This window comes from Carya illinoinensis, chromosome 15 (genome assembly GCF_018687715.1).
Source record: "Carya illinoinensis cultivar Pawnee chromosome 15, C.illinoinensisPawnee_v1, whole genome shotgun sequence".
Taxonomy (NCBI): domain Eukaryota; kingdom Viridiplantae; phylum Streptophyta; class Magnoliopsida; order Fagales; family Juglandaceae; genus Carya; species Carya illinoinensis.
In genome coordinates, this window is record NC_056766.1 from 35,967,701 (window position 1) to 35,989,692 (window position 21,992).

At 34.0% G+C, this 21,992-nt stretch overlaps 1 protein-coding gene across 1 annotated transcript; it reads left to right on the forward strand.

Moving 5' to 3' along the window:
* Positions 1-13,937: 13,937 nt before the first annotated feature.
* Positions 13,938-20,066, forward strand: LOC122296139. Its single transcript, XM_043105585.1, has 5 exons — positions 13,938-14,889; positions 16,138-16,290; positions 18,391-18,489; positions 18,628-18,783; positions 19,649-20,066. Exons 1-5 carry the CDS (start codon positions 14,326-14,328, stop codon positions 19,775-19,777), a joined length of 1,101 nt encoding a protein of 366 aa, XP_042961519.1. The 5' UTR covers positions 13,938-14,325; the 3' UTR covers positions 19,778-20,066.
* The last annotated feature ends 1,926 nt before the right edge of the window (positions 20,067-21,992 follow it).

The following is a 21,992-nucleotide window of genomic DNA, read 5'->3' on the forward strand; positions in this document are numbered from 1 at the left end:
TACTGTATCATCTATCGACTTGGAGCTCTGCTTGATAAAGAGAACAATCTATTTGCCACTCTATGTAGATATATATTTGTACTGGAATACATCACTTTAATCGAATCAATGGATTACCAGAAAACTATAAAGAGAACCCATTCTCTGGATAACATTTTTGATAATCCATTGTCCGACTAAAGTTTATCTCCATTCTCTCAATTCATGTTGTTTGTATGACCTTTGAGAGTTTGTGTACCCATATAGCCTCTATCAAGGACCCCTATTAAATTATGTCATAAATGATATCTTAAATTTTATTAATTGTATAATATCCAAATTGGATTTTTTTTAGCCAAATAGAGTATCTAAAATCTTCTTTTCTTTCTTTATTTATTTACCCAATCTATTTTGCCTCCTGTTTTATTATGAGAATTTTTTTTTTTTTGTTCTCTGAGTAAGTTTTATCGATCTCACACACTATATGATGTATTTCTTCACTGGTAAAATATTTAAATAACGTTTTTAACTATTTGGTCACATCCAAGATTTAATTGGTTAGATTCAAAATAACATCTAGACCCCTACTCTAATGTTCGGTTTTGTAACTAAAAATTTTGATACGAGAATTTTGAGTTTTAAGACGATTTTAATATTATTATTATTTTGGAAATTAAAAAACTTAAGAAAAAGTTGAATTATTTATTATATTTTGTATTGAAATTTGAAAAAATTGTAATGATAAGATGAGAATTTTGAATTTGAGATAAAAATTTTATGGTGCCAAACCAAACCTAACTCTAAGTCCCAGCCAACTTTTGCATGGTGTGTTGAAGTGGAGTTGGACTTAAAATTCGAAATTTGGCCAAAACAAATAACAAACAGTACACATTTGCTAAATCCAATCCATAAATCATTTAACTCAAATAAAAAATTCAATAAAAAAAAAAGGAAATGAATGAACACAAAACAAAACTCATAATTAATACAATCAAATGTAATTTGCATCGACACTAAGTTGAAGATCAAAGACCTGGAGAATGGTGCGAATCCAAATAGATATAAAGATGAAGAGGACAAAGGAGTGCGGGCAAGATAATGTAGTCTTTAGATGAATGACGTCAATGAGAGTCCATGCGAATGCAATTTTGGAGATCCCAACTATAGTTTCCCAATGAATGTTATAGAATGTCAAGATCAGGTGAGAGATATAGAGATTTGACTGTTGACAATGAGAAATGAGAGATAATAAGAGAGATATATAGAGGTCGGGACCGTGAAATAAGTGCTAGGGTTTATATGAAACTGCGCTATTTATAGTTCAATTTTAGGAGGGGGAAAATAAAGCCTTAAATGTGGATAATAATTAAGGGTGTAAATCGGTCCGGTCCTAGAGGATGATGGGCTAGTACTTTAGATCTATCATTTTTTTGGATTGGATCAAACCAATCATCCGAAGTGGACTGGACCAGACGGTCCAATTGGTCCATTTGGTCTATCTCAGTTATTTTGTTTATTTTGGTTCATCTTTTTTTTTTTTTTTGCAAATAAATTAATAACAAAATATTTAAATTACCAAAATTAAAAGTGAATTATTAATGTGGATTATGTAACTAACTCATTAAAAAAATATTTAATTATAATTATAATTATAGTTACTACTTACTAACCTAAATGTTAATACGCATCATTGTTAATAATGTCCTATATTAAAAAATTATATACTAGCTAGCTGTTGGTTTATTCGTACATGCTTAACTTATTGCACACTAGTTTAGTCTAACTAGTCTTGTTACATAATTTTAGCTTTTCTTGTATAATTCCACCAAGGCTACTCTGTAACATTGTTATATATGGAATACAATACACCTCTCTATCTCATCCTGCGAGATAGAGTTTCTCAAAATTCTTCAAACTTAACCTCTACTTCATGACAATAATTATAAAAAACAACGAGAGTTTAATATGTTTATAATCAAAATTCTCTTTTTTTATGATAATGATCTATATGTTTTCAAAATACCTTTGTAATTCTCTTTTTTCTATTTTTTTTTTTACAATAATGATCTACATGTTTTTGTCATTTCTTCTGTGATAGACATCAAATAATTCGAAATTTCTTTGTTATGTTTCACTTGTCTGTTAATCATTTTATGTTGTATTAAGAAATTACGAAGAAAAATGGTAAAAATATGATGAATAGTATTTTTAGTAACTATTTAGAGGGTTAATTAAACTTTGCCCCCTTCAACTATCACTCAATTTACAATATACTCTCAAAACTATTGATTGCATCAAAGTGGACCCTCTTACTTCCAAAACGTACCAATCCCCCCCTTTCGTCTACAATGAGCGTTAAATGGAACGGAGGACTTACCCACGTGCTTCTCACATGCACATCCTTCAATGTAAAGACAAAATCACCCCTCACTCCATCGGCTTCCATTTCTCCAAACTGAACTTCATATCTAAAAAACCCCAAACTCCTTGGCCAAAATGACTTGTTTTATTAATGCTCGAAAACGGTTTCGTTTCAAAGTGAAGAACGTCTGGCTCTGGCTTGAAACCATTGGGCGCAATGGAGAAATAAGCTGGGGCAGACTGCAGATGGAGTGAGGCGAGGATGAACCCTAGCAAAGCTGCCGACCACGACGTCGACGTCCTCTTCGAGCTGTTAGCAAGTCCATTGCAGAGGAATTTGGTAGAGCTCTCATTCAAATTGCTTTCTCAATCACAATAAATCCATTACTTGTATTGACAACAAATCTTTGGCCTTGAGGTAGCTAAAGAATGCTAGAAATGATTGTATGTTGTTAGGTGAAAAAATTATTCGAGTTTATTGTAGCTCAAGAATGCTTTAAATGACTGTACATTTTAGCTTAACAATGTTCCAGTTTATTTGCCATGATTTTGATTCAATACCATGCTTAGACAATGTTCCAGTTTAGTTTGTTAGGATTCTTTTCTCCTTTGGTATAAAGTTGTAGTAGTCTGTAAAGAACGGTATCGATTCAATTCTATAGAGCAAAAAGCTTTTGGCTCATCAACCTCTATTTTCTTAGGTTTCATACTCATAATCTTGACATATTTTAACAAGTTGTGAAAGATGTCCATTGGTTCATCTAGCACGAGTTGGGGTGGTAAAGCACCACTAGATGGCCCATTTTGCCATTGCAAACTATGGGCACGTCTAAGAGTGTCAACTACGGATGATAACTACAAAAGGAAGTTATGGAGATACCCTTATTGGACTCCTGGTTGTCAACATGGGGGTGGAGACAGGTTTTGTACATTTTTTGATTGGGTAGATGATGATTTTTGCTCCACATGAGGAGATGTCATAGGCCAGCTACGAGATAGACTCCAAATACGGAGTCGTGAGTTCAAAATTGAGAAGTTTGAATTGGAAGCAAACTTAGTGATGGAGAGGGAGTGCAGGGAGCATATCCAAGAGGTATGCAATAAGTTGAAAGAAAAATCTACATAATTGGAGGCTAACTCAGTGATGGAGAGGGAGCGCAGGGAGCATATCCAAAATTTTTTGTATAAGGAGAAGGAAAAATCTAAAGACTTGCGCAAAAAATACAATAATTGCATATGGTGTGGTATCACTGTAATTGTTCTGGTTGTTATTGTTATCTACATGAAAATGTCCCATCATCTTGATGAAAGTCGCCATTACTTGATGATAGCGTAGGATTAGTTAATGTAAATTTTTGGATGTCTATTGACTCTGGTTGTTGTTTTGAATTTGATTGTTGTATTAGACATCACTTGTTGTATGTAATTTGGTTATGGAGTAAATTTTGTGGCAACAACTTACTGTGTTAATAATAATTAATAATAATGTCACCTTACATAGGTAAATCCCTCCATTGGTTCACCTGCTAGGTTGTCGTTTGGCCAACATCTTTACACGACCCACAAGAGCTTTCAATTGATTAGTTTGGCTTGGAGGACTTGTTTGCCATTCTGGCTGTAAAAGCGACTCCGGTGGAGCATCCTTAGTTTGCATAGATGGGGTTGTTAGCTGTGAAGGCTGTGAAGGCTCTGACATTTGAGGTTGTGAAATGACCTAGTAGCAAATTTAAATGTAAATTAACATTCTCAATATTTTTAACATATATGTAAATGAATACTGTATAGTAAATAAGGAACGTGTAGCCACTAACTTGTTCATATGCATTTTTGGAAGTAGCTTGAAATTCTGCAGCAAAAGTGAAGGAGGGTGTGCCTGTGTTCCCACGCGGACATTTTCTTATGTTGTGACCAACTTGCTTACATCTCGAACATGTCATATGCATACCAGTTTTCCTCAACTTGTTTGCTCCTTGCTGATCGCCCTAATTTTTTTTCGATATTTCTTTGGCCTCTCGGGTTGTTCCTAACCTCAAGGGTAGTGAGTTTCTCGTATGTGGTAGTGAGCCATTGATCCTCACTAGGCATAGGGTAAATTAAAGGCTCGTATGCTACCCTTCACATCTGTGCACTATAGTAATGGTGCACATTAGGGTCTTGGTCAGAATACACAATACATGTGTATGCATGAGGGCATGAAATACCTGTCATGTCCCATCTCAGACATGAGCAGGTCCTCTTTTCCAAATCAACCACATATTGCCTACCAGCATTGTTAACTTCAAACTAACCACATCCGACATATGTTGGAGTACAATAGATGGACAGGTCATGCATAAGTTCAAGTTTCGCAACTATCCAAGGTGTGATTGTATTCTCCCATTTACCAATTACTTCCCTTTTCAACTGATACGCCTCATCAGTTTCTTCCGTATGGTCTCCACCATAGTCACAATTGGCTTATCTTGTGCTTGCAGAATATACACGTTGAAATATTAACTGAGATTATTCACTACCAGTTCAGACTTTGGAAATGTGTTAAACCATGCTTTAGACCATTGTGATGGGTCTATGACAACTAAACCATGTTCAAACTTTGGAAATGTGTTAAACCAAAAAGGACTAAGGGCTTTCAGTTCCTCCATAGCACTCTACAAGTCCTTTTTGGTTTATGTTGTGGCTACCTACCATAATTTCTCCTTCAGAGCCACACCCCTGTGGCTAGCATCTCAAAAATTGGCATATAAATGCCTGATACATATACGACTGTCATTATAAGGCACCAACTCCTCCATTGCTGGCTTTAAACCCTACAAAAAATATTTCACAAGTGGCTCATTTAATAGGTTTTAGTTAATAGAATATATTGAAAGATTTACAAAATTACCTTTTGTCTATCACTAATAAATGTCCACCCGCCTTCAGGTTGCTGTCCAAGATCGGATATAAGTGTCTCAATAAACCATTCCCAACTATCTTTTAATTCTGCCTCCACAATGGCCATGGCAATGGGGTACATGTTATCATTTGCATCCCTACCCACAACACATAGAAGCTGCCCCTTAAATGGTCCTTTTAAGAAACAACCATCCAAACCAATCAATGGTCTACAACTAGCCTTAAGACCCTCTCTACATGCTGTCAATCCTACGTACATCCTTTGAAAAATAGTAGGTAACTCAGGAGCTATTCGTTCCACCCTAATTAACAAACAACTACCTTGGTTCCTTTGTTTCAGGTCACAATAGTCCCATATCTTGGCATACTATTCTCTATGGCTACCAAATATGGTAAACTAAGCCTTCGCTCGAGCACAATACAACTTCATTTTAGGAATTTCCACTCCCCACTTTCTCTTAATCTCATCAGCAAGTGCATTGATAGGCACATTAGGTTGGGTTAAAAACAGTGGCATCATCTTCGATACAATCCAAGATGATGTGACAATGGGGTTCTTATAACTCCTACTACAATCATGTCTTGGATTCATAGACTTTATATGGAAAGTTTGTTACCCTCTAATCAAAGACCCATAAACCCAGTAAGGACATTTAGGTATATTGCAGACAACAGTAACCCTATCCTCATTATTCTTTGCAAACTCTATAAACTTACCAATATTTAGGTTCAATCTCCGTATTGTCTCTCTAAACTGTGCTGTAGATCCAAATTTCATTCCAAGAGAAATTTTTGGCTTCTCCTAGTCAACAGCTTGAAACTCAGAGAACTTAGAATCACGATGTCCTTCATCGCAACTTGGAATAGGAGATTGAAGAACATCACTTGGTGCCATATCAGATAAGTTACCTGCTAATTGTGAAAAGTAAGCACTGTTTAGCATGTCATGAAAAATAAACACTAAAATTCTCCACAAGAAAATAGAATAGTATTTTATACCTATGTCATCCTCCTCTGGCCACCTTGGACCACATCTGTCCTGGCCTATTCCAAGTGGAAGACTCCTCCATTCATCCTCCTCATCCTCAGCATCTGAATGAGATTGTGGCTCTTTATCATCAACTGTCACTAGAGACTCAACACTTTTGCTCCTTGGTTGTACAGGCTTTGACCTCGATGTTCCCATTGTGTTGACATCAATATCATACAACTCATTCTCACTACTCAACACTTCTTTCCAAAATGGATCATTAAGTCCAAGGCGACGTGCTTCTGCTTCCTCCTCATCCCCCTCATCCTCTCTCACATCCTCCTCGACGTGATGATCATGCAAAAAAGACTGGTGTACTAAAGTTCGAGAATGAGACACAAGATACAAATAAACCACTTGTTGACCCTGAAGCGTAGACACCATAGACAGCACATAATGGTCAGATGTAAACAATTTAAGACCATTGTGCATCCCCAAGCCAGGCTGTGTATAGTAAACTAGGTCACCTGGATTGTAACCATACTTGGTCACAATCGTCTGTATCTCAATCCATGATAGCTCATCCTCATCATATGGTTCATGGTACACATTAGTCTTACCCCCAATATATTCTCCATTCTACATCCTATCAATTACCCCACCATGATGGACTTGAAATAACAAATTCCTCGTAGACATCCTACAAAATATTGTCCATTAAATTAGTCACGGACCATACTCAATTATTAGACCAACCATAAAGTAAACTTCATTCCAACTATTGGACCAAACAAATAAATTTGAAACTTCTCCTATGCAAGGTAACACCTCTGTGGTCCCTCTGTCACAACCCAACAACAAAGACAATAATAACACAAACATGTTATTGTGTTCTCAAACTGTGACAACATTGGACCCACCCACATGCAACATTGGACACGGACATCCTCAAAACTGAGTAATTTGTCATTCCAAATTACTCAATTTCACACAAAAAACATATAAATTCGATTATGACATAGATGGACTCATTTTGAGATGGACTCACCTCTACGGCACCCACTGCTTGAAGAAGACAGAAACCAACTCGATGAAGATGAATGAAAATATTTGATGAAGCCACTCAGATTGGTGCGAAGCTGAACGAAACACCAATGTGAACAGCAATCAATTGATGGCCAGTGGTTTCGAGTTAAAGTTTTTGAATTTTGGATTTGGGGTTTTTTGAATATGAAGTTCAGTTTGGAGAAATGGAAGCCGATGGAGTGAGGGGTGATTTTGTCTTTGCATTAAAGGACGTGCATGTGAGAAGCACGTGGGTGAGTCTTCCGTTCTATTTAACGCTCAATTTAGACAGAAGGGGGGGGATTGGTACATTTTGAAAGTAAGAGGGTCCACTTTAATGCAATCAATAGTTTCAGGAACACATTGTGAATTGAATGATAGTTGGAGGGGGCAAAGTGTAATTAGCCCAACTATTTATTTATTTGCACTGAAAATCTAGGAAATAAGCAAATTTCACAAAACAGATCGATGCTTTTTCTTTTCACTTTTTGATTTTAGGATTTGAGTTTTTATGAATACATATATATTTATAGTAATACTACATACAATCGTAGAATGCGCAAGTACAATCGCTCCGAAAAAGAAGGGGATTCACTATTAAAAAATTAATTTTTTTCATATAGGTCTTGTATTTACTCACTTTTTTCAAAAAAAATTATGCGGCGTTTATGCACTTCATGACTATAAATAATATTTCTCCTTTTTTTTTAATATTTTAAAGGCAAAAGCTCAACAACCTTTTCTATCAAATTAGTTACAAAAAATAAAGAAATGCATTGACATGATATCGTTTATGAGTTTCAATTTGCTCCGCTATTTAAGATGTGATCATAAGTTCGATCTCCTACGATTGGCTATCTTTTTGGGATTTCTTCCTGAGAATGTATTCTTATAATTCCTACCATTTGCATTGATAGGGACTTTAATCCATAACTTTTTGGTTATAAAATCTAGATTTGAATATTGGAGAAGTAATTAAGGAAGATTACAACCACAACTTTTTGGTTATAACTTAGATTAATTCAATATTGGAGTTAATGTGGAGAAGTAAATAAGGAAGATGGTAATTAATTAGAAAATCTAGAGTTGGATATTTGAGTTAATGAGGAGAATTAAATAAGGAAGGCACTAAATAAACAGACATATATATAAGTATAAAAAAAGACATAAATCTTGAGAATTAGTGCCACAACATGCATTAACCTCCCTTAAATGGAACAAATCAAATGCAATTAATGAGAGAAGATAAATGATACTTGTAGTCATGAGTATGTAAATATCGTGCAATCACTTAAAAAAAATGAATAAATACAAGAGTAACATGAAAGAGAAATTAATTTTTTAAAAGTAAATCCCACTCTTTTTTAAAATCATATATGACACTTTTACACTCTATGACTATATATAGCATTACTCAAGAGAGAAACGTGAACCAGAACAATTTTGTTAATGGGTGCCCTTAAGGTTTCATTTAAACCCAGCCCCATCAATGCTTTTTACCATTAGTAATGAGATTGAGCAAACAAAGGAAAACTTAATTTCTTTCTTCGTTTTTCATCCATTTCGTGTATTATTATGATAATATTGAGCTTGTGCAAGAAAAATTATGACAAAAGATATCCTTATAAATAGTATTTATGGGGTAAATGTCTGTTTTTAGTAAAATTTTCAGGAATTCTAGAACATTGATATGACAAGTTTCACTCGGAATATCATAATACGGTCATTCAGTTGAAGATTTACCGACTAATTAGTATAGGGTGCGTAAACAGTTGGTACCTAGCATCTATTTGTTCTCTCTCTCTCTCTCTCTCTCTCTCTCTCTATATATATATATTCTATTTGAAAAAAAAATCATTTACATTGTAAAGGTAAGTATTCATAAGACCTAGTTTAGAAAGCAAAATCTTCACCACCAACTCATTTCAATATTTAAACATTATAAATATAAATATTTTTTAATTTCAAATTTTTAAACTTTTTATTTAATTATTACTTAATCATTATAATTTTTTTAAATTTTCAAACAAAACATAAAAAACAATTCAATTTTTTTAAAAACAAAAGTAATATCTTAATTTTATAATATTTTTATTCAACTTTTTTTCTTTCATTTTTCAAAATCTCAAAAAATATATGAACTCAAATCATTTCATTATTATTCAAAACTATTGTATTATTATTTACGGATTATCTTATCTCACTATCCAAACGAACTATAAGTGAATATATATATATATATATAATCTCTTTTGTTATATTGAGAAGTCCATCATGAAGTTCTTCCTCGAGCTGTCTTTTGTTAGTCCCTTGTTAGCCAACGTGCAGTCAGCCATTTCTTAAACGCATGCCCATTGTTTTCAAATTCTTTCCCTTGTTCAACAATTGTGACTTGAATTTAATTCTTACAAAGCCAAGTCTCTTCAAATGAAATATATAAGAAAAGAAAATACTTGAAAGAAAGTCAAAACGTACTTTAACTGATGTGCACATATCAATTTACTAGACTACGTGCTTTGAAATTTGGTGATCTTTAGTAGGCGTAGGCAAAAACTTAGGCTGCTCCAACAACTCCGATTCCAACTTTGACAAATTCGAAAAATTTGAAATCGGAATTTAGAGCAAAGCAAGACTCCGGACTACCAACTCCGACTCCGGTAGATATATTAAAATTTCAACCTTGAATTTGTATTTTCTAGACATCATTTTATTTTTTATTTTTTTAATAAAAAACGTGGTACCATGCATGTAGTAGTGCTACGTTAATTAGACAAAAATGAGTGGTATAATTGAGGCAATATGGAAGCAATACTCTTTGCAGTTTACTCCCTAAAAGACTGACTTTGTGAGATTTGGAGTCACATGAAGGATTTATAATAATAAATAACTACGAGGATGACAATGATAATAATAATTAGTTACACAATATCCTCACGTGATGTTATTACGTCCAAAAGTCAGAAAGAGGAGTAAAATATCCAACAACTACATATGCTGAAACATTATTCAAAGATTGTTATGGGCCACTGCCTTGGACCGTTGAATCCCAGCAACCGAAATGGGAGAATCTTGCCCGATGTTACCAATACAAACTTTGTCAAAGTCACTGCCAAACTTCCCTTCTCATATAAATGAGGACTTTTCAATCAGATCTTATCACGAGGATTCTAGTTTATTGGATTAGAACAATTTTGACTGAGATAATGTCCTTATAAACAAGAAGATAACTAATTAAGCCTTTAAGCTTTTAGAACAAGTAGTAATTTCACATGATATCAAACTAGAAGTTTTGAGTTCGAATCTTGATTCTACACTCTATCTTATTTATTTAAATATTCCACGTATTGGACCAACTATTGAGGGGGAAATGTTAAGATATAAAATAAATAATAAATCTATCTCTTCTCATTAGCTTAAATTTTTGAGATAAATAGTGATTTCACAGTTTGGTTATGAAAAATGTTAAAAATATTTGAGAATTTTAAGAATTTTCTTTAGATTAAGTTTTGAGAAAGGAAAAAAAAATGACTGAAGCTTATTAATATTTTAATATTTGATTTGAAAGAGAATTTAATTTTAAACTTCTCTTACAAATCAAATTCAGCTGTCTCAATCGTCTGAAAGATCTATATAAATTTACAACGACCTATAATGATTTTTACTAAAATTATTCTTGAACCAAACTCGTTAAGCAAAACCCAACACAAGACATATTTCTTTAAATTATTAGATTTAGTTCTTTAGATAATGGTGAATTAAATACATCAAATTGTCCACATGCATACACAATTGATAAAATCTTGTGTCATGAAAATTAGGTATATTTGATTGTCAATCATATGTTTGATAGTAATAATCTCTTGACTTAGAAGTTAAAACTCAATGTGTTGGAAATTTCTGATAATTAGAGTTATAATTAGGTTTCATATTTGGACCATTTACAACATGCCATAGTACATGATCAACATCATGACATGATCCAATGGTCCACATGAGATTTCTGTGAGCAAGACTAAATTGCAGAAATACCTTGTTTCTTTTTTGGGGGTTTTGGATTGTTCTTAATTTCTGAATGCAGAGCTATCCCCTTAGCATCATCCAAGAATATATCTTCCACTCAGCAGCCACCCAATTAATTTTACACCTTTTTTTTGACAATTCAAATATTGAGTAGTCCAACTCCAGAGGTCCCATGAACATCCTGCCAAAGAACAGAGGCAGGTTCCTTGACTTTTTGCTTTTCTCTTTTAATTTTTTTTAACCCATTTTGGTTTAAAAAACATTAAAACAAACTACTTCTTTATGGTTTGGGTCTTGTTACTGTGTCACTCGGTCTCGTTTGTTATTATAAAAGAGACGAGTTAAATAAAATATTATTAAAATATTTTTTTAATATTATTTTTATTTTAAAATTTAAAAAAATTAATTTTTTATTTTATTTTATGTAAAAATTGAAGATAAAATAAAATAAAAATAAATATGAAAACAAACCAACTTGCATTTTTCTTGAGCACCTTTTTGCTTTTCACCAAACAAAAAATTCAGCAAAGCTGACATTTTTGTTATGGTTTTGAGTACATTTTTCTCATGTGTTGGTCCTCTGGTTGACTAACAAAGCTGGCATTTTGTCACCACTCGCTGCAAAATTTGGAAAAGAATAATGAAAGTTGAAGTCTTGCTTTCCAAGGTTACTGAATGGACAATAATTAGCTTTCTTTCTTTCTTTCTTTCTTTCTTTTCTTTCTTTTTTTTTTATTTTTTTATTTTTTTTAATTTGTCAATCTCACCTATATAATGTATGTGACATAATAACAACTTCACATGGGTTTGAATTTTATTATTTTTAATTTATTTATTAATTTTAAATGTTATTTTGCTTCATGGGATATTATTTATTTGTTTATTACTATTATTCAGACGGCATATAAAATAAAGACAAAAACCATTATTAATGCAAATCTTCCTTCTGATCTAAAGTGGAATAATTTCTACCTAAGCTAATAATTAATTATTCTTTTTAGGCTATAGAGCACAAAGCCAAAGACAAAGCCACAGCATGGACCCACCACAGGAAATTAGGGCTTTTCACATGATTGAGATTATTTAGCCAAGTAGGGTGTTAAAATACAATCTTTGTTTGATAGCAGTTTTCAAGTTATTAAAAAAGAGATATTCTATTTATAATCTTAAATATGAGATTGTGTATGTAGTTTTATTAATAAATAAGGATAAAAAGAAAAAAATATTATTTAAAAAAAATTCTATATATTATACTACTATTATATTTATATTATATTAAATAAGATGCGACATATTTATCACTAAATCATTTATTATATGTTTCTTTATAATTAAATGGTGATAAATGCGTCATATCATTTATAGTAAGATGTAAGTAGGATAGGAGTGTGATGTATAGCATTACTTTTTTAAAAAGAATATTATTGTAATTTTAGAATTTCTTTAAGAAAAAAGAGTAATATTATACACCATACTACCATCTTACTTACATCTCACTATATATGATGTGACGTATTTATCACCATTTGATAATAAATAAATATTTAATAAATGATCATTCAATAATGATAAATGTACTGCATCTTATTTAGTGAGATGTAAGTAGTATAGTTAGTATGGTAGTATAATGTATAGAATTTTTTAATTATAAATTAATACCATAGAAAAGTTAAAAAAATCCTAAAATAAAAGAAAATGCTAGGACTACATAAAACAAATGGCTTAATGTTATAACTGCATATATGAACTTGGTAGATGACTATTTAGTTACCATTTCTTATAATTCTAACCCATTCATGTATCAACTATTAGAATTCCTAAATTCATAAATGCATATTGTTAATTCATGTATCACTATTTCATATTCTTTATCCTCTTATGCCTAGAAAAGAGTGTCTTGAATATTATTTATACAACAAGAAAAAATTAAAAGTGAATAATATTGAACTCAAGAAAGGAAGTTAAAATTTTAATCTTACTATTCTCTTGCTACTTTTCATTAATTTCACAACACTTACAAATTGTTATTCTAGAATAATAAATAATATCAATTTTTTTTTTATAAGAAACATAACTTTCATTAATACACAAAAAAGATTACATTACTCCAGCGATAAAGTTCGGAATACAATCCCACCATATATTAATATTATAAAAAGAGAGGGAGAAAAAGAGTTTGTTTAATTTGTATTTTCTTTATTAAAAGAAATACTCTGATTATAAAAAAATTATATAAAAATAATCTTATAAATTGATGCAGCTTAATGTGTTTTGTTAGATTATAAAATTAATTTTATTATAAAATATATTTAATAGATCATATTAAATTATATAAATTTATAAAATTATATTCATGTGATTTTTTTTTAACTGTATCAGTATTCATGCAATAAAAGAAATTTAGCAGTCACGTTTCTCATTTTGAGATTTCTTTTCTAAAATTTTGGCATTTTGCAGCTATAAATGCATTTTACAAAACAATTAATATTCCTCCATTTCGTAGACCGTTCACTGTTCACGTGCCTCGAATGGCTGCGCAGATAGGGGAGAGAAGAATAGATTAATTGAGTCCTTGAAAAGCAAAAGAAAAGAAAAAGAAAAAGAAAAAGAAAGCAAAAGTTAAAATTATTCACAGATTGCAGAGCTACTCTCTGAGACTCCACTGTTGGATTGATGATGGCACATCGGCATCTACCCACGATTCCTGCAAAGAAGATAATGCAGACCCACCGAACAAACCCCATAAAACACCAAAAAGAGAGGAAAACAAATAGAAAAAATTAGAAAAGACACTTCCTCTACTGTTTCAAATCCTAAGGAGGAAAAAGAAAAAGAAAAATAAAACTTACCCACAAAATCTATTCTATTCCCTGCAATAACTCAAGTCTCTCCCGTCTCCCTCTCATCTCTATAGAAATTGATTTCTCACGTTCCATAGCCCATTATTCCTATTACTCTCTCAACTTCTCCTTCCCATTGATCCAGAAAAACGCGTATTTTCTTTCTCTTTCCCTCTCAGCGACTGTGTAGGAATCATGCCTGTTATTGCAGAGGCCTCTTCAGGGGCAGAGCAAATGAAATATAGGAAACCCAGAAGCCAATTCCACCATCCCATTTCGGAGATGGATCCTCCCATTCAAGACTCGCAAATCCCTTCCATTATCCAATCCATTGGCTCCAAATCTACCATCTCCTCCCTCCTCCTCTCCAGCCCCGCCGCCACCACAAGCGAAACCACACCCACCACGAATAGCAACAGCAAGAAAAAGAAGAACTTTTCCTCAGCAACGTTTATGGGCATGGGGTGCAAAGCCTCGGCGTCTCATCAGGTGTCGGTTCCAGCGATGATTCGGGGCTCCGCGGACTGGGAGGGTAAGAAGAGCAGGAAGAAGAAGAGGAACAAAAGTAAGGACAAGGACAGTAATAAGAGCCATCAGGGAGGTGTGTTGGATGGGTCTAATTCTATAAATTGTATGGATGCGCAAGATGTTTGGTGTGGACCCGGGATTGGGTTTTCGGCGGAGGATTGCGCGGTGGCGCGGAGGAACGCTTCCTCTGGGAGAGGCAAGATTGATGGGGAGAAGATGACTCATAGGGAGGTACTAGTCTTTTTTCTTTTTCTTTTTTTCAGTTATCTTCATTGCTTTTCTTCTCTCTCCTTTTGTTACTTGTGGGTGTCGATGCTGAAATTACCTAATATTACAGTACATGCATTTTTGTGATTCGTCGTCCTTTTCTTTTTCTTTTCTGGGTGGGTACTGGATTTGAGTCATTTTCTTGAGTTGATTTTTTACGTAGAAATGGCTATTTGTTGAGTGCTCTGTCTGGGTTTGCTGCGTAAAGGGTGGTCTTCATTACTATGCGGTTCAAACATTTTCTTGATTTATCTGTATGCACAAGTTTTGCTTTCTGTTTGGTTCACAAATGAAAGAACATAAGCTTAAGAAATTAATGGAGCAAAAATAAGATCCTTGTGAGTTGGAGCCAAACTTATCTAAGAGAAGAAAAGAAAGGAAAAGACCGAAAAAATAGAATGACTGGAGAGAAAATAGAGGAATGTGTACACAAGACTTAAAATAAACAGCTTGGCGCGCTGCTTTGCTGTGGATTCCATAATTTTCTAATCGCTTTGCTATTTTTTATTAGTTTTACTTTGTTGTCAATATGGAATGCGTTGTGCCATTCGTTAATGCCATCCTCGTTCTTCTCATAAATGTTTCGATACTTAACGACTATTTTGGTTTGGAAATAAATTCTGTGGCCGCCTATTTGTTAGTGAAGCATTTCAGCAAGGCTTTCTTGAAATCTTCAATGGGGAATTTATTTTTATTCTTTTTTATTCATGTTGAATTTTTAATATTTTCTGGCGTGTATTACTCATGTGCATGAAAACTTCTCTGCTTTGGTTTATGGAACTTTTGTGACTTTTTTGAGTTTGTGAGGATTTATTTCTTTCCTTTCCCTGCTTATCCAAAACATAAAAAATTCTTGCCTTGCCCCATATTTAATTGCTGCTGCGTGCCTTATGGAACTAAGTCACTATGTTAATTTATTTAGTTTGTAGTTTGTACTTTTGTATCAATGTGTGAGTGCATAAACTTCCATAGTGTCGCTAATTGTATTATTTAATGATGTTATCACTGTGGATCCTGCATTTTGAGGTCACCACCTTAGTAGAATCCCATACGAAATTCTAAAAGGTGGTTCAGTTAGAGGAGCGCTTTCTCTTCCTTTATACATAAGTTGATTCATTAATGTGGATATATGCTCACTTTTTATCAGATTGGTTTTTTTTAAGTTTGCTATATTGGTTTTGCTTGATTGGCTCTTCATCTATCTTTTGGCAGCGTCCCTATTTATCAAGGCGAGCAGTGATCCCTGAACCTATATCATTTCTGGATTCTGACCCTGACTACATCTCTACACTCCCCAGATCGGAGGTATATGGAACTAGGTATTACCGCCATGCTCGTCACCCTTCTCCCGATGGCCTTGCTGAGGTTTGTTCATGCTCTCTTTGTTCTGGATATGTATTTGTTGGATATGCTGTATATTGTTTATCTGTTCAACCTATCACACGGACACTCTCTAGCCTTACTGTTTCAGTTGTTGCTGGTGAAATTTTGACTGTTATTTCAAAGTTAGTTATAGGAAACGAAACAAGGGTCATCCCACCCTCTACCATGGCTCAAAAGATAATAAAAAAGGAATAACAGAAGAAAATAGGATGAAAGGAAAAATATTCGAACTATTATATATTCGAACTATTGGTAATGTGGACCTTTATGATCCCCCATACGGGATGATGATAATATAAATAATTTGGAGTAAGAAAAAGATAAGGCTTGAGGGGTTAGGCCACCTACTTATCCCCTTTTTTTCCTGTTATTTTTTAAAGTCAACGCTAAAACTTGTTAGAGTGAACTTGGTTATGGCATAGATTCTATTCAAGCTTTGTTTAGGAATTGATTCTAAACACGTGGTTTTTTATTATTTTGAGAGAGAGAGAGAGAGAGCTATTATAATATACTAGTATCACAAGTGATAGAATGGTCTTGATAAACTGATGATACTATTGTATTATTAGCGTCTTTTTCTACTATATTTGAATAACATATTGAAAAGATTATACCAATTTGCTTTCTGAATGAATTTAACTTATTTTCTTAATGTATCTCATATATTAAAAATAAATTTATTAATATCCTTAATGTTGAGTTGACTTTTTTATTTTTGTCTTCAGTAGACACTTGGGTCTTATGGTGGTTTTTTAAATGGTAATGCTGCTGGAAAAGCAATAAACAGAAGGATTTTCCACGGATATATATTAATTCATTATATTGCTCTTTCCGCTACATTGGTTATTGGCATATGTTAAATATTCAGAGCTAAAATTTGAAAACATATTGCATTGCTGGCTGTTAATAAGTATTATTGTGTTTTAATCAAGGTATTATCTACAATTTATGATACACCTTGCTACATCTAACATCTGATGTTAGTACACGTATATTTTAGTTTTCAGTAGTTTTTACAGAAAGTAGAAATTTATCTCTAACCCAATACCAAACATGAAGTAGAACCATCTTGTTTTGTTAAATGGTAGTATGTCCTATTACTGTAGAGAGCTTGACTCCTTGAAATTCTGTAAGCAGTTTGAGATGCTAAAGGTTTAATATACCCCATATATTCATTATTTATTTGGGATTGAATTTATGTATACATCATTTACATTAACCATTGCTTGTCCATAGAATTAAAAGATGGATAAATTTTGCTTCATAAGTAGGTTTCATGTCTAGGTTCTTTGGGTCCTTCATGAGAAATAATGGACTTAATTTCAATATAGTTCTGTTCAGTAAACAAATTTGCAGAACAAGATGTTGTAGAAGCATACTATCAGAAGTCAAGGAAAATGATATATTTCAGTGAGCAATATATCTTTTATAGTGAATAATGTCATTCTGGGGTCATTTAAAATGGTCTGGGAGAAGTACATAATTGTTACCATAATCTGTGGATATTTGTTGTGCTTGTTTAAAATTGTTGATAAACAACTTTACCCAATAGAATCAGGTTAAGGATATGCTCTCCTTAAAGTATGATTTTGGAGCTTCATCAGTAGTCTTTTAATGTGATGCTGAAACTGAAAGTAACAGACATTATATACATACTATTTGATATTGGTTTATGGCACTGTCAGAAATAGGTTGGATGCTATATCCGGTCCTTCTGTTGAATATAATGATGAATGTTAGTTTTTGGTTGGAGATTATAAATGGATTGGTTTATAAGCAATCCTAATCTCGTGGATCTTATTATGGCATCTATATATCATGCCTTTTTAAGTATCTATTTATACCAATGTATCTTACAGATGAGGGCTGTCCACAATGGATTTACACAGAAGTCGTCACTCTTTATAGAGTAGTGATATAAATTAATGTCTTCATACATTTTGGTGAAGTAACACATTTTTAAAGGAAGGCTTCGCGTTAGATGTAATTGTACTGTACTTATCCAAAAAACAAAAGATGTATTATATTTTAGCCAAGATCATGTTGTATTTAAGCTGCATTTGAATTTGCTGGCTGATGCAGATTATGATGCTCCAGAATAGTCTACTAATGGGGGGAAGATTAGATGCACATGATCGATATAGAGATTGGAGACTTGATGTGGATACTATGTCATATGAGGTTTGTTGTTTCTACCCATAGCCTGCATCTTCAATGTATAGTCTTCACACGTCTTCTTAGATCTCCTTATGTTATTTATATGTGTAACATGATCTTGTGCATTATCTGATAATTCCCTCGTTTGTGTATGGCAAGCAGGAATTGCTCGAGCTTGGTGAGAGAATTGGTCATGTGAGCACTGGGTTGAAAGAAGAAGAAATAGGCCGTTGCCTCAGGAAAATTAAACTCTCACTTGCAAATGATCTGTCACCACATTTGTCTAAGCAAGCAGAGAGGAAGTGCTGCATTTGCCAGGTGTGTTGTAACAACTTTTTGCCTGGTGCTTGCAAACTCGTTGTCCTCCATCGAATCTGCCTTAAATCTTAGAGTGGGCTACAGTGGATTCACTGGGAAAACAATGGAATGCTCACATTTGAGTTACCATTCATAATGAACAGTGCAATGAGCAGCAACTTAAATGCGAGCATTCCCTTTTTTTCTCTGTGAATACGTCTGTTTTCCTATCAATTTACTAAGTGCATGTTTGGTATTGCAGTAGGTAATATAGCTTTTAGTTTTAGGACTTTTAGTTGTAGAGCTTGAGTAATAAGCTCTACTATTAAAAAAGATATTTACCTATTGGTAACCATATGTCTAGAGCACTTTCATACATGTTACATTTATTTGAAAACAACATAAAGTGTTTTTTGAGGTAGAAATGACATAAAAGGTCATTTGATTTTTTAAAGATTGTGACCATATCCTTGATAGAAATCAAATCTCATAATCAAATAACAATGAAAATAATCTAATAGGATTTTTAGGAATTGAAATGAAAAAAAGATGCATAAGTGAAATAGCAATACAATTACGGTCAATATTTATTGGGCAAAGGGCAAAGCTGTAATTATTATCTAAAAGTTGTATGGGTATTTTTGCCCATTGACAGTCATTTTTAAAATTTGAACTACATTCCGCATTTAACTAGAAAGCACGTTTGAAGAAAAACAATAAAAATGCTTTTTCTGAAACATATTTTTAGCCTTTTTTAGATTAATAAGTATTTTATAACAATCAAACAGCCCCTTTTATCATAAAAGCACTTTTGAAGCTATTTAAGCACTTTTTACGACCTCTAACGCAACTCCAAAAAGGCTCTAAATCTTCTTTGTGCATACAGGAGGAATATGAAGCAGATGATGAGATGGGCAAACTGGATTGTGGACACAGCTACCATATACAATGTATAAAACAGTGGCTCACACAGAAAAAAGCTTGCCCTGTCTGCAAGGCTGAAGTGCTTGCTTGATGCTAAGATTGGTGGCAGGCATTTTTGGGGCGTCTTCACTGCTGGTCTTTGTCGGACACTGCTTTTCTTTTACCCATTTACTCTATGTATAGATTTCATTTCATCCAATACATGGTCAAGAAATGATTCTTTGGTGTGAAGCTTCAGCCCATCTTTGCTTGTGTTGATACAAATGGCCTCTGTGGCAATCTGGCAGATCCATGTTAATTAAAATTATTTTGAATGCAAAGGCACTGGTAATATCATACATTACGGATTGTTCTTTTCTGGGAATATATTCAATTTGTTAGATGCTTGAGTTGCAAGTGCTTTTATGCTGAATTCTGTTTCCAGGTCATTGAATGCAACCAGTTGTTTTTTTACTGGTTTAACCTGCCTGCATCATCCCGAGCCTGTATTGTCTATCTCCCACATTGTCTACAAGTTCCTTGACTTCTTATTTGAGAGGTTGCCGCTCCGGAGTCTAAAAGATCTTCCTGTATAATTTTGTTTTTACACATTTGGAAAGGGAGGGTTTCAAACTCCAGACTTTCATTTTGAAGACCGGGGCAATGTCAAGCGGGCCATTGGCCTTTGCCTCTTCCCGTGTAATATTTACATTATATAATACATGAGATATTTAGGACATTTTATGATATAAATTCATCACTATAGAATCTTTAAGGAAAATAAAATAAAAAATAACTTTTAAGGAAAATAAAATAAAAAAAGAATCTGTAAAGAGAAAAGGTAAGTAGTACTATGACTGGTATCTATACCAGAAGCTGCAACTGAAAATAGAAAAGAACTAGAGATGAACCAATGCTGCAAATGCAACACGCTCTTTCACATTGTTTTTGATCATGTAGAACTGAGATCTTATTTTATTTGAATTCAATTGTTATATCTGTAATCTTTGTGAAGGATTTTAGGGAGAGAAAATTCTCTCCGTACACCTAAAGACTTCTCACGAGGAAAAGTGAAAATTTTCCATCTTGTGAAGCTTGAGGTATCTAAATCTAGAGTGGGATGGGGCATTCGAAATTTGTAGTTATAGAATCTAAGGAGTTTGAGGTTTTTAGGGATGGGTTGCAAGTGTTCATTATCGAGAGAGGGAGAAGAGTGGTAACGGAACTGTGTTTAGGTCTGAACACGGTTCAATGGTTCATTAGAGCCATGGAAGATTGTTTGAAAAGTAGGAGAAAGGTGTTATATTCTGCCCATCAGGAAGGAGGTAGGGTATATACTGCGTAGAGGTGTTCCAACTTCAGGGACGGGTACTTGGAGGTGGTGGCGTATGGTGGAGGTGGCCATAGAAGCTCTGTTTGTATATTCTAGAGGACAGAGATGGTAGGGGATGGAGGATATTGATGGAGGTTTTGAGGGAGGTGGGAAGAGGCCCTACTTTCCCACCACCACCACCACTAGAGAAGGCCTTGCAACCTGCTTCTCGATCGTATAGGGAGGCCCTTCAACAGAGGCCCTGCAACTAGCTTTCCAATTTCAGTATGGGGGAGAACTCGAGAGATAGGGTACGTCTGCTGAGAACAGAGCCAATTGCAACAGTTGCCCAGAGCAAAGTAGGAGATGGTAGAGGAAATGCTGGCCTTAATATGGAAATGGAGGAAGGCATGCTACAGGAGCTGAAGGCACAAGTCAATGCCATGCAGGAAAGAATTGCGTGGCTTATCAGGTGGGCTGAAGAAAAACGAGACCTGGGCCTGAGCCTGGGCCATGCTCCAGATCTACCTGTGGGTCAAGGCTCAGATAAAGTGGATGGGCTGAAAGGCAAAGGGCTGGATCTCGGCCCAAGCCCGAGAAAGAAATGGGTGGATACGGGGCGGAGGCTACCCATTGCACCCGATATTTCGGCCACACCGAAATCTAACTTTTCGGAGCCGATACTTGGGCCAAGGGTGACGAAATCAACCCAAAAAATTTCGGTGGACTCGAGGCTTTATCATAATAGCATGGTGCTGTATATGCAGAAATAATGGTGAAATGGCAGACCATTTACTTTTACATTATGAGTTTGCTAGGGAAATCTAGAATTATTTTTTCAGCATAATGGATATAGCATGGATCATGCCGGAAAGAGTGATAGAATTACTTGCAAGTTAGAGAGGAATCGGGGGGACACCATAGATTGCAACTGTATGGAAAATGACTCCTCTTTTTATTCTTTGGTGTATTTAAAGTGACAAAAATGATAGACTTTTTGAGAATCAGGAACGTT

Coding starts and splice junctions, on each gene's coding strand:
- LOC122296139 (XM_043105585.1), top strand. CDS start 14,326: ATGCCTGTTATTGCAGAGGCCTCTTCAGGGGCAGAGCAAATGAAATAT. Junction 16,291..18,390: donor CTCCCGATGGCCTTGCTGAG/GTTTGTTCATGC, acceptor TGGCTGATGCAG/ATTATGATGCTCCAGAATAG. Junction 18,784..19,648: donor GGAAGTGCTGCATTTGCCAG/GTGTGTTGTAAC, acceptor TTGTGCATACAG/GAGGAATATGAAGCAGATGA.